At 33.4% G+C, this 16,094-nt stretch overlaps 1 protein-coding gene across 1 annotated transcript; it reads right to left on the bottom strand.

Annotated features, from left to right (window-relative positions):
* Positions 1-13,346: 13,346 nt before the first annotated feature.
* Positions 13,347-14,706, bottom strand: Amnionless (amnion associated transmembrane protein). Its single transcript, XM_090107363.1, has one exon. The coding sequence runs from the start codon at positions 14,696-14,698 to the stop codon at positions 13,424-13,426; it is 1,275 nt and encodes a 424-aa protein (XP_089963489.1). The 5' UTR covers positions 14,699-14,706; the 3' UTR covers positions 13,347-13,423.
* Positions 14,707-16,094: the final 1,388 nt, after the last annotated feature.

Raw genomic sequence — 16,094 nt, 5'->3', positions numbered from 1 at the left:
AATGGGTATAGTACCTACTCGTATATTATGTAATTATAGTCGTATATCGATACGTGGCAAAAGCTCTTCTTTATAAATAGCAACTCAGTATTGTGCCAGTAAGCCTCTGAAATGTTTATTAAAATGCAATAAAAAGAACAATTTAATCGGGTAGATCTTGTTAAAACTTCGCAAACGAAAAATTTGCATTTTCTCCGTATAAAAAATATTCAATAACGCCCGCCACCCAATTACGTAGCGCGATAGCATCAAAATAAAATCATCGAAGTTTTTCAAAGTTAATCTACGCGAGAATTCAATTTATAAACAAGTTAACGTCTCGTTAAAATTCTTCGGGTGTAATAAGGCTGAGGTATTTGTTGTATTTGGTCCGGGTTGGCTTGAAGTTTGCAACCCCTAAGTGCAGATTTCAACGGTATGACTTGCTCTTTTACTTGTACTCAACTGGTTAATGACTTCGATGGCTTTAACTGGTTAGTTGGGAGATCGACGTATTTAGAGCTATTTAGTTGGTAGATTCCGCTAGTTACTTGTGTGCATACAAGATACATTGAATGAAGGCTAAATACCTGATATAGTTTTTCTGAAAGAACAACTTTTGGATTGAAACTATAAGGATTCGAATTATTTATTATTAATTATTTATTATTATTAAGACTACATGATATACAAAGAATCATGCAAGCATACATATTTGCAAGGAAATTTTCAAATTATTTTCTTTCAAAAGAACCCTTCTGTATAATACGACGATGTGTAACCCTCAAGACGAACCAATCCCTATTAATAAAAATACATATTTGTAACGTGTTTTACAACGCCCTAACATGTAATCATGACCAAAATGAATACAAATTACATGAATTACACTCAATCACGGCGCTATTGATAATTTTGTATCCATTACGATTTGTGAAAGTTCGTACACCCTATATGGAGAAAGTACTGGGGATAATTTTGATTGCTTGGTCCGTTGCAGTTCAGTATAGGAATGTGTTACAATGGAATCATCTGGTTTGTGTGACAATTAAGGTACAAAATTATTTTATTGTAACTAGTTATCGCAATATTTACTGAGTGAGAAAAGAAGACAGTATCTGATTTTGATTAGTCATTAATAGACAATATTATGGTCGTTACGTTTTCTTAAATTTTTGTTTAACCGCAGCTTTCTGATTTTTCTTAAGGTTTTTGAAAGTTTCAAACACGAAACAGAATTATTGAAATCGGTTCAGCCCATGTGTGATGTCATGACAGCATATAACTAAGTATGCAGCTGCACAAGTTGTAAATTAATTCAAAAGTATTTATTCAAAAAATCAAGCATACAATCTCGTTGAACTTATTACAATAAGGCTATTAACACAGTAAATATGTAGTATACTCTATACATCATTTGAACCAAGATGCCCACACTAGACTCGTGGCCTGTATTGTGGGCATCAGTACAAAATATAAAGAAACAAACAAAACTAGACAAGGATGTAAATGAAATGTCGATTTATTAATGTTTTAAGAATAAATTGCAATTCATATTTTATTCCTTATGCTTTATTTCATTAGATAAAACTTACTTAAATGAACAAAAAATAAAAAAAAAGAATAAAAAATAAATATCAAAATAAAATATAAATAAATAGATACTTTTTATATGTGTGTGTGCTGAATAAGAGATGCATGGGGTAAAACTTGTGAGTAAGAGCGTTAGATTAAAGACCTAATCAAATTTTCCGTTTGTTGAAAAGACAAAGAGAGTAACCATTTTTTAATAATTTTCTTGGCCTTTGCGACACCACTCTGCCTAATAGAATGCAATGCCTGGTTGACGCGGTTATATATAAGCGGGTGTAGGAATTGACTAAATCGTTTGGCAAAGGAGGTATTAACCTGAGGTAAAGGAATTTTATATATTCTATTGTTGAGTAAGTTAGCGTGATCACTTGAAGAGAGAATATTTTTATGGGTTAGTAAAGCTACATTGAGAATAAATAATTTTCTGACGCTCAACAATCCAATCTCCTTATAAAGCAAGTCAGTTGGGTAGCGGATAGGGAGATGCAGCATAACCTTTAACACGGCTCTTTGTGCTCTTTCCAGAACCAATAATTTGGAGGATCCACAACCACCCCAAATACAGATACAATAACTAATTATAGGTTCACATAAAGCTATATATATTCTCCTGAGTAACTCGTACTTAGCGACAGAGCGTAGGTGTTTCATGGGGTATATTAGTTTACGAACTCTTGCAGTTGTTGCATGTATGTGGCCTTCAAAGTTTAACTTATCATCCAATATTACGCCCAAATATTTAATGGAATGCGCGTTACTGATTGTGTTTTTACAATGGCATGGAGGAACTGGATGAGACAAGGAGGAAATATTGCACGAATGAAAAGACAGATCCGGAAGTGATGAAGGTTGTGAGGCTGCAGTTTTGTGAAAACATAGATATTTTGTTTTAGCGGCATTGAGAGTAAGTAAATTGTTGTTTAACCAGTAAGCAATCTTTGACATTCCTTCTTTTGTTACGTCAAAGACTTTGTCCCAAGAAGTATCTTGAAAAATAATAGCTGTGTCATCCGCGTAGCAGATAATATCAGCATTTCTCAACCCAACGTTGGCGATATTATTAAGATATACTAAGAAGAGGGAAGGACCTAAAATACTCCCCTGTGGCACGCCGAAAATTACTGGTGAAAGAGAGCTAAAAGTATCGCGATATTTGGTACATTGCTTTCTGTTCGAAAGATAACTTCTAAACCACTCCAAAGCTATACCTCTGATGCCATACCTCTCCAATTTCTTCAAAAGAATTGGTATTGACACTGTGTCAAAGGCCTTGGCTAAATCCAAAAATACTCCGACACAGGCCAAGCCCTTATCTAGAGAAGAGGACACAATATGAATAAGTTCAGATACGGCATCAACGGTAGATCTACCTGCACGAAATCCATATTGACGATTTGTTAAGATATTGTTTTTTTCCAGGAAATCAACCATTCTGCTATTCATAATTTTTTCTAAGACTTTCGAGATTGCACTGAGAAGAGAGATAGGTCTATAATTATTTAAAACTTTTTTATCACCGCTTTTATGTATAGGAGATACGGCAGCTACCTTCCACCTATCCGGAAATACACCATGTGATATACTTAAATTACAAATATAAGCAAGAGGAGCTGAGATGTACGGCTTAATGTATTTTAATAGGCGGTTAGAAATACCATCTATACCCGTAGCACTATTTGTTTTGAGATCAGTAATTATTTTCTCGATTTCAGTTTTGTCCGTAGGTACTATGAAGAATGAGTCTGGAAAGTTCTCAATGGAAACGTTGGAAGCCAGAGATTCTTGAGTTTCTCCAATACCGGTTAGAATATCATTAGCCAAGTTTTGACCTATTGCGCAAAAGTGATTATTGAAGTAATTCAAAGAATCCTGGATATTACCTTTAATAGCAGATATGGATGGGTTCTCTTTAGGGGACTGTAAATATGCGATATCTTTTATAGTATTCCAAAGCTTACTTGGGTTATTTTGATTTTCTGTGAGCATTTTCTCATTGTAACTATCTCGCAATCTCTTAATTAGATTATGATAAAAATTCCTATAGCGTTTAAATGTAAATTGAGCTATTTCGCTATTAGGGTTACGTTTAGCTTCTAGATGTAGCATATCTCTTACCATTGAACATCTAACGAGACCGGGGGACATCCAAGGTTTCAGAATGGTTTTAGAGCGATTTATTCTTAAGCGTTGTGAATTGCTTGTGATAATATTAGACAGCATATTGGAATAATCATCAACTGCTACATTTACGTCTACATTCATTAGCAACTTAGTCCAATCAGTGTTTTTAACTTCCTCAACAATGGCAGGGAAATCCAACTTGGTCATAAACTTGTCAACCCTTAAGCGATTGGGTTTATTTGTTGTGTTTATACCAGCCATAACGATGTAATGATCAGTTATAGTAGTCCTACAAACCACAGTGTTCACGCGAGTATTGGCGGACACCATAATATGATCTAAACACGCTGTTTCTCGGGTGGGAATATTAATTGTTGGACTTAGTCCTTGCTCTGCGATTAAGCAAAGGTATTCGTTACAGTCGTTGTTTATATTAGACATCAACGTATTAATATTTATATCACCCGCCAGAATTGTACAAGAAGAAATCAAGTTAATATTTTGTAGAAGACTTTCTAAGGATTGTAAAAAATTTGTGCAGTTTCTAAATGAAGGTGAACGGTATATTCCGATGAGATTAAATAAGTTGTCCACTTTGGCCAAAAGGCAATTCGCGTCGTGTAGTGTTGGTTCCGAAACTTCGTGATTCAGGGTTCTTTTTATATATAGGACTACACCACACGATTGGTTGATATATTTTGTTGTCTTATACGAGATGTACCCATCGATTGGATAAATAACAGAATTTTCGTTCAACCAACATTCCGTAAGGATAATGACATCAAATTCTATGTTAAAACGAGATAAGGTTATTAAAAAGCTGTTAAAATTACGTTGTAAACTGCGAATATTAAGAGTAACGATTTTAATATTGTGTGCTTTAGTGATATGTTTTTGGCATTCCTCGGGTGTGTCAGTATAGTAGCAACTTGATAAATCTGGACCATCTATATCACGAATCAGAGACAAGTCAATCATGATAAAGTTTTTTGTATAAGTTGTGTAGTGTGTAGGGTAATCGATTGAAGATAATAAATAATTAAATGCAAAATCAACGCCATCAATACAGATATATATTCAACAGTAAAATGTGTAAGAAGACTGACAATTTCATTTACATCACAAGCACAGGTAATTCTATCACTAAAAATAATTGATTCACAGACAATTAACGAAAACGCAGACCAGATGAATGTGATTATTATGGATAAACAATAACAAATAAATATGGAAGTTTTACATAATAATAAAAGTAAGATCTTGCAACAATTTGTCAAGATTACTAGAAACAATTGGTAAAATTGGTAAAGATAAAAAAAAGAAATAAGAGTTATAACTAAAAGTGGTTGGGTTGTACAGCACGCCAAGTTAATATGAACTTTTTTATGAAACATTAATTATTCGTTAAGATTTTTAAGAACGTGAGTATCCTTAACTAATATGGCGTTTGAATTAGGAGCCTTTCTCATGAAAATCTTACCTACTATTATATAATTATAATATAATTTCTACTAGATAAGTAGACACTTTTAGAATGTCCTAACTTCTCTACATCATCTGCAACATACCAATCCTTCCGTATTTGGCGAATCATTATTTTCTATCGATTATAATACAAATCAAATGTTTCAAAAGGAAGTGAACCAAATAAGGTACCTAAATATATATTTAGAAAACTTATAAACTATTTTATCCGATTGTAAGAAGCATGTTCCGTTATAATGTGATTTAATGATGATTGTTTTTAGTTTTTTATTCTATGTAACAAGCAAAATGTATTCATACCAAATGAAAATTTACGTATAAATTGAAAATTATTGTCTCCCAATTATTAAAATTATTTTCCCTGATATTTTGGTTTCAGGCCCTTTCATCCTCACCGCTACTATATTACGATACCTTCTTGTTAATTTTAATGAATGAGTTTTCGGTCTCCGTACATATTATAAATTAATGTCTGTGTTATGGTTTGAAGAAAATGAATGAAAATGATGATATTTAAACATTTTCCTTTTATTAAAATTGTCTTTTCATTAAGTTACAATAAATAAAAAATTAACTGTATGTACATTGCAAACTAAAATATCACATTTTAAGTTATGTGTTTAAGAACCACATTTATTTTTATAATCAACCTTTGTCCGTGACTAGCCTCATTTTGTTGAGCCCACTTTCTCTTACAAAAATTCCCGACTGAGGAAGATTTATCCCCATTAAATATAAACCTTAACTTACATTTCCTAATCCCGCCGTTAAAATCAATACCAAAAGGTGTTCTATATCAGTATATTTTACAGAACCCTCGGCTAATTTATTTTTATTGGTCAGCAAAGAGCGTGTTTATTACCTCTATAACTGCAGTGCCTTTCTTTGCTCGGATTTATTTGGTACTGCTCCACCTTTGCTTGCCATAAATAAGATAGCTACTTAGGTGTTTCTATATGTGTTATTCAGTACGTACAAACCTATAGAGATACTATAGAATTAAAAACCTTGCCGTTTATTGCCTGTAGAATCATCCTGCTTTGGGAGGCTTTATTGTTGTAGTATCTAATCCAATTACAATAGAGATATATGGATTCTGCTATTTTGACATTATACAGATCAAAGTTGCCTGGTGGAGATTGCTATTCAGCAATAAGGCCGCTATTTGTACAAATGATGCCTTTTTGTAATATTGTTCTTGTGGTTTTTTTTTGCTTTGTACAATGAAGTCCATTGTCCATTCATGTTTGTACAATGAAGTGTAATAAAAAGATAAATAAATCAAGATTAGTAGGCTATTTCATCATATTTAGTTAGATAATAATTATATTAGACTTACATAGCTACTTAGTAGATACTTTGATATATGAAAAAATTAGGCAAAAAACGCAATTTAACGAAACATTGAATACTCATTCAGACTCAAGTGCGTGCACTCTTGTGCAGTGTGAACCACGGATTTAGCCTCTTCAGAACCCCCACCGTTTACAACAGATGTTCGAGGACGCTCGTGTGAAAGGGCTCTTAGAGTTGCTGACATTCGCGACACACGTCTGATTGCAGCTTTACAAGTGCCCCTGCGTTTTATGTGAATGACGATGCTAATATTCAAGGTATAAACTTTAGAACAAGATTTATTCGTTCGAAGTTTTGAGGTAGAGAATGGAATGTCATTTTAAAATAGCACTAGAGCGAGCGGTGTGAAGATTTTGTTGGTATTAGATGTTGCCGTTTGACGCACTTTTGTAAAATTAAATAATAAATGGAAACGGGAACGGTTACGGAATTGTTTTTTTTTTTTTGTAATAAGTATGTAAAACAATATTGGGAATGACTTTCATCAATTTCCTGGCGAACATATTATGATTACTAATGACGTTGCAATGCTTACTGAAATAGCAGCACCATTCGCCTGTAAACAATTTCAGTAAAAAGATTTACTGGTAGCCTAAATGTAACTAGACTGAGTCCTGTTCCTATTGATGAAAGAATTTTTCAAATCGGTCCAGTAGTTCACCGCCTATACATATATGTATATACTACATGAAATAGATTATACAGTAATCTATATACTTATGTACGTATGTACATATAACATAAGTATATAGAGCCATAGAGCTTTTTGCCAAACAAAATAAAATGCTCCTAAACTTCGTCCTTATGCGAAATTCAAATACAAAATTATATTTACATATCTGATTACAACAGCTTAAATGGTATTTAACGGGAGTTATCATTATAACCATCTTAATGGGGACACAGCACGTATACATAAAGGTAAAGGGTAGCTTTGATACACACAAATTAATTCAAGTTTAAGTACTTATACCTCCATACGTTTACCAGAAAGTTATGCTATGTAGTATTATAATATTATCTGTGGCTATGTTATCTGCAATATACTATTATATAACCAACTAGCGGTCCGCCCCGGCTTCGCCCGTGGTACATATTTACGTTTTCTCTACATAAGAACCATCGTACTTCAAGGAATATAATAAAAGAATTATCGAAATCGGTTCAGCCGTTCTCGAGTTATGCGCTTACCAACACATTTTGCGATTCATTTTTATATATAAGAAGATTACCAGCAATTTCATAGAGAAAACTAGTAAAGAAACGCATCAGGGGCTGTATTATGACATCTTATTTCCAGACAGTTTACGCCGTGAATTGAACTGACTGGAAAAATCACATTATGATTGAAATAACCATGGCTGGTTGTTGCGATCATAATATGAATTAAGAGGAAATAAGAGGTCATAATACGGCCCCAGAACATTACTAAAGACATTAACGGTATCATACCTTTTATTACTACCTACTACTACTTAATCTAGGTGAGGTCAAAGGGCATAAAAATGAAGAAATTATCTGCTCAATTTACTAGCCCTTCGTATAATCATGTTGTTATAATAATTGAAGTGTGAGAATAAAGAACAATGATGCTCGTTTACCAAACATAAACATTTAACTGTATGTCGGTTTAAACTCGGTCTTATCATTATTTAAATCAGCGTAAAGTTTTAATCATAACTCAATTAATCAAATTTAAATGAAGAAATAGTTTATGCCTGCATCTCTGTTAATTATTAGATTTATTTAGTTTCCCAAAAGATTGCTTCTTCTTTTCCCTTGACACAGCTTTTTGTATAACTATTTTTTATTACGATAAACGCCTTTCACACAGCTTATTCCACTACATTAAGTAATTTATATATGTTTCCATATTATATTACATTCAATGTGCCATGACTGTGCCTTTGCTTTGACAATAATTACCATTGAGTTTACACTTCAAACAGCATTAGATTAAGGCACTTTCTAACAGTTAAGGGCGAAACGCACATAACAATGCATTAGCCCGTCGAATAACCGACTAGCACTAAACACGTCCTGTCAATTAGGCGACAAGTTCACACAATGAAAAACATAAAACCGTCCAACAATGCGGCGCGTGAATTAGCCTCGTTTGTACGGGCCCTTATATGGCGAGTACTTGCCTTATTAACGAATACAATGGCATCTAATAGTGTACCTCAAATGGTCGTGGAGTCACACCGTCGTGACACTTGATTAGTGGTACATGCTCGTAATGAATTCGTACATGGTAGGATTTTGTGGGTCATGAACTGGGAAAAGCGAGGATCAAACTATTCTTGTATAGAACGTCATACTTCAGCAGAAGATAAAACTTACTCTGCATTGATAAATAAACAGCTTTTAGTATAAATGGAAAACAAAGCTAAATTTTAAATTAATTTTACAGTAAGAAACGCATAAAATATCTATATAATTTGCTTCAAAGAAAGAAAACAAACAAATAATAGATAAGTATCGTGTCGTACCTATCCATGACATTTTCAGAAAGTTTTAAAAATCTAAAGTAGCATTACATTTATTTAAAAATTTCACTCTATTCATTCTTTATTCAAGAAATGTGAGCTCAGAAAAGCTGCATTATTTGCACAAAAGCTATTTTTAATACTTGGAGATAAATGAGACGTCCTCTGCGAAGTGTGATTAAATTATTGCCATCAGATTTTTACATTAAATAGAGTGAATGTTTTCTTAATAAAACCTGCGATTTTCAAATGCATCAGAATATTTAAGATGTTGTAATAGTGGCGTCATAGAAGTGTGGTGGGAAAATATGACGTCGTCAGCTAGAAGTGCAAGATAATATGACGTAACTCCATAATATGAAATATAAATTACCAGATCAGCAAAATATTCAAGGAGAATATGTTCTGTGTTGTCACAGAAGTTTAGCGGGAAAATATGACGTCGTCAGTTAATTCAGACGATTGGTATATGCGATGGCGAGACGAATTCTACCATATAAAATTTTAAAGAGCCTTGCGTAGCACCAGGTCAGCAGAATATTCCAAGAGATCTTATGATAGTAACGTCACAGAAATGGGCGGGAAAATATAGCGCCATTCGCTGGTGCAGATCATGAAAAAATATAAAAACTCTTTGGAATGTAATTGTATATCAACGTATAATATACGCACAAATAAAATAAATCAAAAATCTCTCAATCAATAAATCAATAATACTTCATAATCAAAGTCGAGTGTAACATTATTTTTTATTAATATTGCATCCTCTTTTCATCTCCTTATCGCATTAAAAAAAATACAAACATTAGCGCGCCAAGTCGTCTATCAAGTCCCCCAAGAAAATCGATTACATTTCTTAAAACGATTAACATTCGAATCGTTACAATCGCCCGGCACTATTCATCTTATTTAATTCACTTAGCTCCCCAAGTTAAATCGAAATTATTCTCGAATCATTCGAAATGAGGCGAGCGGTAATCGAGTTACGACCCTCGGGTAAACAGTTTTGAGTTGTGGCCGAGATTTTGACGTAATGGAAAACCTACTCGGTGTCGGTACAAACTTGATTAGCTGAAGTTTACAAAGGGATGTTTTAAAAGAAATTTGTATTAACTCTGTTGGGGACTTTGAAATGTTATTGTTTGATGAATTTTTGTTTATTTATAGCCGATATTTATCAAGATTTATTCAGGAATCTATAAATAGGCTATGCAATAAATGCAATGCAAACGAATATCGATTCGTAGATATCGTAGATGTAAACAATAAATAAAAGACGTCGTTAACATAAAATATAATAATATTTATTTGCTAAAAACATGGTACACAGAGATATCAAAAAATTTGTAATTGTTCATCATGTTTCGCTTAGACAGAGCATGCAAATATTACGTAAAATTAAATTAATTATCTACAATCAATATTGAAATTAAATCCCATTAACTTTTTTACAATAAAGGAAAATTATAAGCTATTTGACAATATAGAAGCAGTAGTTCTACTAAATGACCAAACAAGTAGGTACATTATTTAATATTATATTGCGCAAGCTCGTTACTGCTATGATACATAAAATAACATAACCGTTTATCAAACGAAATACGCACAAGACAGCCGTCTACACAATGAGCAATAAAATACAATATACACGTTATAAATTTCACTAGCACATATTCAAAATTGCAAAAAATATAAAATGTCATACGCTCATAGTTTATAGCGCCGTAAAGTGCAAGTCTACGCGCGACGCGTTCCAGCGCTTACCGTGACAAATGCTTCTAGAACATTCGGTTCTAGTGCTGGCGGGAATACAATATTTTGAGAATAAAATAATGTGAAATAATTCTGGGTACATGGTAAGTAGAGTCAGCGATGTATTATGCATTTACTACAATTATGGTTAACTAGATTTCCGCCCGCGGCTTCGCCCGCGTTTTCAAAGGAAAACCCGCATAGTTCCCGTTCCCGTGGGATTTCCGGGATAAAACCTATCCTATGTGTTAATCCAAGTTACCCTCTATATGTGTACTAAATTTCATTGTAATCGGTTCAGTAGTTTTTACGTGAAAGAGTAACAAACATCCATACATCCATACATCCATACATCCATACATCCTTACAAACTTTCGCCTTTATAATAGTATTAAGATTATTATTATGCGATAAGTATCCTTAGTAATCAACTACAAAATATAAGTAAGAAAAAAAAACGTTTTACTCAAATAGTTTTAAAAAAATTACCCGCATTTAAACTATGCAATCTTACACCGTTCGATTCCTTGCCCAAGAAGCAAAATCAGCAATATACATTTTTAATCGTTGTTTTTTGTTTATCTTCTCTGCAACTATTGCACTTCACGGAGGGAAAAAGATCGCGTGGTCGTTCACCAACACGATGGACAGACCAAGTCAAAAATTCATCTGCCACTAATTTTTACACGGTCGTAAGAGACGCCATGGACAGAGACCGGTGGAGGCAAATCATCCGCTCCAGATGCAACACTGATACTGACCACGATCCTCAGACATGAGGGACCGACAAGAGAGAGAAATTGCACTTCACAAATTCTTCTTACAAACTGTCGAGCCTAGGCCGTAAGATAAAATTAAATAGGTAATAATCATTGAGGTATTATTATTACGTCTATGTACTTCGTACGTAGTACATAGTAACTCGATGGCAATAATACAATTATATTTGAATTACGCTATCACTACAAACGTACAACAACACAAAACATAAGTCTGCTTTTGACTGCAACGTTTTGATATACGCGTTTCAGTTCAATACTTGAAATAGTTTTATACGTCCATTTTATGGCTCTACGTATATTTATAAGTAATTATAACTAAACTGATTGTTTTTAAAATGAGCTTAAAGTCACGTTTCGTGCATTTTTTTGTTTTGTTGAAGTTTTGTCAACAGGAAAGGCGAAACGAATTCTCTTAGCTCCAGTATGTTTAATGGTTCGAAATCATTAACAAAATAGAGAATTAACATTTTAGAGACGTATAGAAATTAGTTTAATAATAATGACGTAAATAATTAAATTAAAATAAAGTTTGCCGGTATATTTCTTCAGACTTGTTTGACGACAAAAGCAAAATTAATATTCTGTTGTAAGTTAAAGATATTTGTAATTACTTGACAACTTTAACATACAATATTGCATTATGTATCAATTTTTTTTTTTATTGACATAACATTACATAATCTGCATTCCGCTCCAATATTACACTCTATTCAATAAACTTGGCACCTACAAGCGGAACTATATTCACAAAAGTGCTACCAACACTCACTAAAAGACATGATCTTTCACCATTTGTCGCCAAGCCGTTTGACATCGGAGCGCCGACATAAATCAGCGTTCGAAACAATGCCGGTGACAATTACCGTTTGTGAGTACGCGCTTTGTTCGCGGGCTTATAATCTGTGCACTACGATTGGGTGCGAATTCGAAATTTAAAAATTTGAAATCAGAAAGACTTAAATTTCGAAGATTTGGTGACACATTGAAAGAATTTGATGGATTAATTAGAATTTTTAAATTTCGAACACATTAATTGTATTTGGTTAACTTGGTTGAAAAATATTTGCATTCTTATATGTATTATGTAGAGCCACTACAGGATTCTACTATAATGAGGCTAGTTGTATTATAATTTTAGTCATAATCTCGTCTGGAAAATGATTTACATTATTAATTTAAAATAGTAAATTAGTTTATCATGTAGTTTCAGTTCCTATTAGTTTACATGCCTTGCAATATTAAATCGAATCCATTTTGCAATACAGTTACAAACTATTACAACTAATGCTTAGAATATTCTATTACCGCATGTCTTATTTTAATACCTTCATTCTCTTTGAAAGCCGCATATAGCACTCTAATTCGTCGTACAAGCAATACCGAAGATGATTAACGAGGCCCATGACAGTTGAGTCTTCTGAGTTGTTTCCAAGAAACCCAATACTATTGATTGGGTTCAAATTCAAAGGGCTCACTTGCAAATGGCTGAGTCAAACGTTTGACTGCCGAGTATCGAGTTACTTCTCATTTCATAAATAATATTCAACAAAGTTCGATATCGCTGTAATTTAATCGCTATCGAGCTAGATTTAGAAGTTAAATTCGCATTTTCAGTGACAGTACAGATGTAGGTATTATTTCTAATAGTAAGTGACTTATAAATACTAACACATGACGCATTTATAAGATAGTGTTTGTGTTTCATGATATAGTTAACGGACATTATAGACTTTGAAATGAGATAGTTTTGCGAGTAAATGGCTGATGCACGAATTATTAAGACACCATCAACATTGAACAAATACGTTAAATTTGTAAGAATATAAAATACGGAATAACTAATTATACTACGACCTTTCCTTTATTCTAGTCCTCTGCAGAAGCTTCAACCACAACCCGTCCTCTCTTTGAGTCATACATAGGGTTTCTAAAAGCAGTACTAATTCCAGACCGCGTACTGATAACTGAGTCCCGCCGGGTAAGAGACACGACGCTATCTGTTCTCCGCTGATACCTTGAAAACATCCCAGGTCTTTCGCCAAACGGTAATCTTATCTCAGGCAACTTATAATAATACGCATATACTGCACCAACCACAAGAGCTACAGCGAAAAACATTGAAACGAATATCTTCCCTCCCAATCCATATTTGTATAAAGGCGTGCCGCTGATAACAGCTTCTTTTACACCCTGTACCCAATGTCTTTGCATTCGATGGTCCACGTCATTGACAACTTGAGCGCTTGTTCCAGTGTATTCACCTTTATCGACCACGACCAACTGAATTTTACTTTTAATTTTTCCGATATGGTACACTAAATCTTCTTTTCCGTATCCATTAATAACTAATTCTACAAGTTCCTTAAATGTCATTAGATCAAAACTTTGATCAACATCGAAAGAAATTACTCCTCCACATATCTTGCAACAATGACCTATGGGTTGGACGGGATCAACACAAGTCGGCACTGAACAAATTTTTGCACTACAATCGATTTTCATTACGTTCACTTGACATGGACAACCGCTTCGAGACTTACATTGCCTATTAGTAGTATATATACCAGTTTCTTGGTACTGATTCAAAATAAATTGCTGAGATTGATCTCGTTGATGCAGTACATAATCACTGAACCTATTTGTGTCGTAGCTCACACCATTCATCTTAATATCTCGAACAACTTGCTGTTGATCTGGAAGCGAAATTGTAAATACGGACCCAGCAGGAAATTCCACGGTATCATCAAAACAAGGCACTCTTTCTGCATCTGGGGTAGCATCGTTGAATTTCGGTGAGCTCCACACATCTGGTTGTGCCCATGAAGAGACGGAGTTCTCCAAGAAATAAATATTACCAGTATTTGTACAATTGGAATTCTCTGTTGGTCCAAATTGTAGTTCTCCGTTACCAATTACTAATTCACCATCTTGAGGTAACACAAATCCATTGATGTCTGTTTTCGTCTCAATACTAACAATACCACTGAGGCTTTCTGGAAAGACAACTGTTTGTCGTGGACAAGGAAGTTTTCCATCTTTGAAATTGAGTTTTAGATTGAAATCAGTATTCGGTATCCATTTGACTTTAGCAGTTAATGAAACGGATATCAGACACAAAAATGCAACGAGTCCAGAACACATAATTGCTAGTGTTGTAATTCAATGGATGCAGTGTAACAAATGGGCAATTGGAGGACAGATTGTAATTTGATACTAAATAATGTCTGGTCGTTTATCACTGTTGTTTATATCGATGACGCATGCTATCAATTTTGTGTAAAGTGGGTGGATGTCTAACCAATTAGAATTTGAGTTAAAACGTGATATATTGAGATTAAAGGTTAATTAAGAGTGTGCTGCGCGTTCAGGCCAATTTTGTTTAAAATTAATAATTATTACTCATAAACCTGCTAATATATAAGCTAAGGATTAATGACGATATAGGTAAATAGAAAAGTACTTTTATCGCAAATAAGACTAAATATAAAGCCTAATTGATTATATTAAAAAAAATAATGAAAATAAAATGAAGTGAAATGAAATGGCAACAAAAGGCAACGGCGATGTAGTCCACAGGTAATTAACATACCTATAGAAATACTATGAGCGACTCTCTCCGTGAGCTAAATGATAATTGTTTGCGACTTAACCTAGATTTTCAATTTAATTATTTTATCTTATATCTTAAGCTTAATGAAATCTTCTTGAAACTTAAGTGAATTTTGATGTTTCCTTCCTCTTAATTGGACCTTTCAAATTAAGCTCTAATTTAAGTTGTTTAAAACAACGATGTTTTTAAAAATGTTTTTATAATAAAATATAATATTTCTATCTGAAACTTTGTAAGAGTAAAAATTAATATGTAAAGTCTAAATTTAATTAAACTTTTAATTACTAAATAACAAATTATAAGTACAAAATAATAGTTCTCTCGGTATTTATCACTATCAACATTTCATTTTAATACTATACGAATATAAACATTAAACACTTCAAACAACAAAAACCACCTCATGAAACAGAAAAATTACATCATAATCCTTATCAATTACACGTAATCTGACATTAATAACTAAATTACGTAACACAAGTGCTATAAACAAAAGCTTATCCATAAGCCCTGTTATCGAATCCCGGATTACCAACGTCTTGAGCACGCTATAAAAGTCAGCGGGCATTCCTTGATACCTTATGATTTATGATTATATGTATAAGGTTAAGAACAAACCGTTAATGACTGGGGTGGAAATTTAATAAGACTGCATTGTGGAACGGCGCGTAGTTATGCAAATTTTATTGCAGACAGAACCTTTTGGAATGTACAGTTGTGTGTTCGGTTTTGAATCGCTACGAGTTACGGTACGTGTAGCTAAAAATTACATGGACTTGTTACGAAAACTCACTCGCTTGAGAAAGCGTTTATGATTTTTATTCCATGTTTAAGTGAATAATTATTGATCGTTTCTAAAAATATAGTAAGAACTGTTTTGAAAACATAAAAACGAAATAGTGCAACCACATAGAATGATTACTTTGA

Source organism: Colias eurytheme, chromosome 11, assembly GCF_061535395.1.
Source record: "Colias eurytheme isolate Ceu_HAF_F1 chromosome 11, ilColEury1 Martin Lab GWU primary, whole genome shotgun sequence".
NCBI lineage: Eukaryota > Metazoa > Arthropoda > Insecta > Lepidoptera > Pieridae > Colias > Colias eurytheme.
Note: the sequence above shows the minus strand (reverse complement) of the source record. Positions and strands in the feature narration are given on the sequence as shown.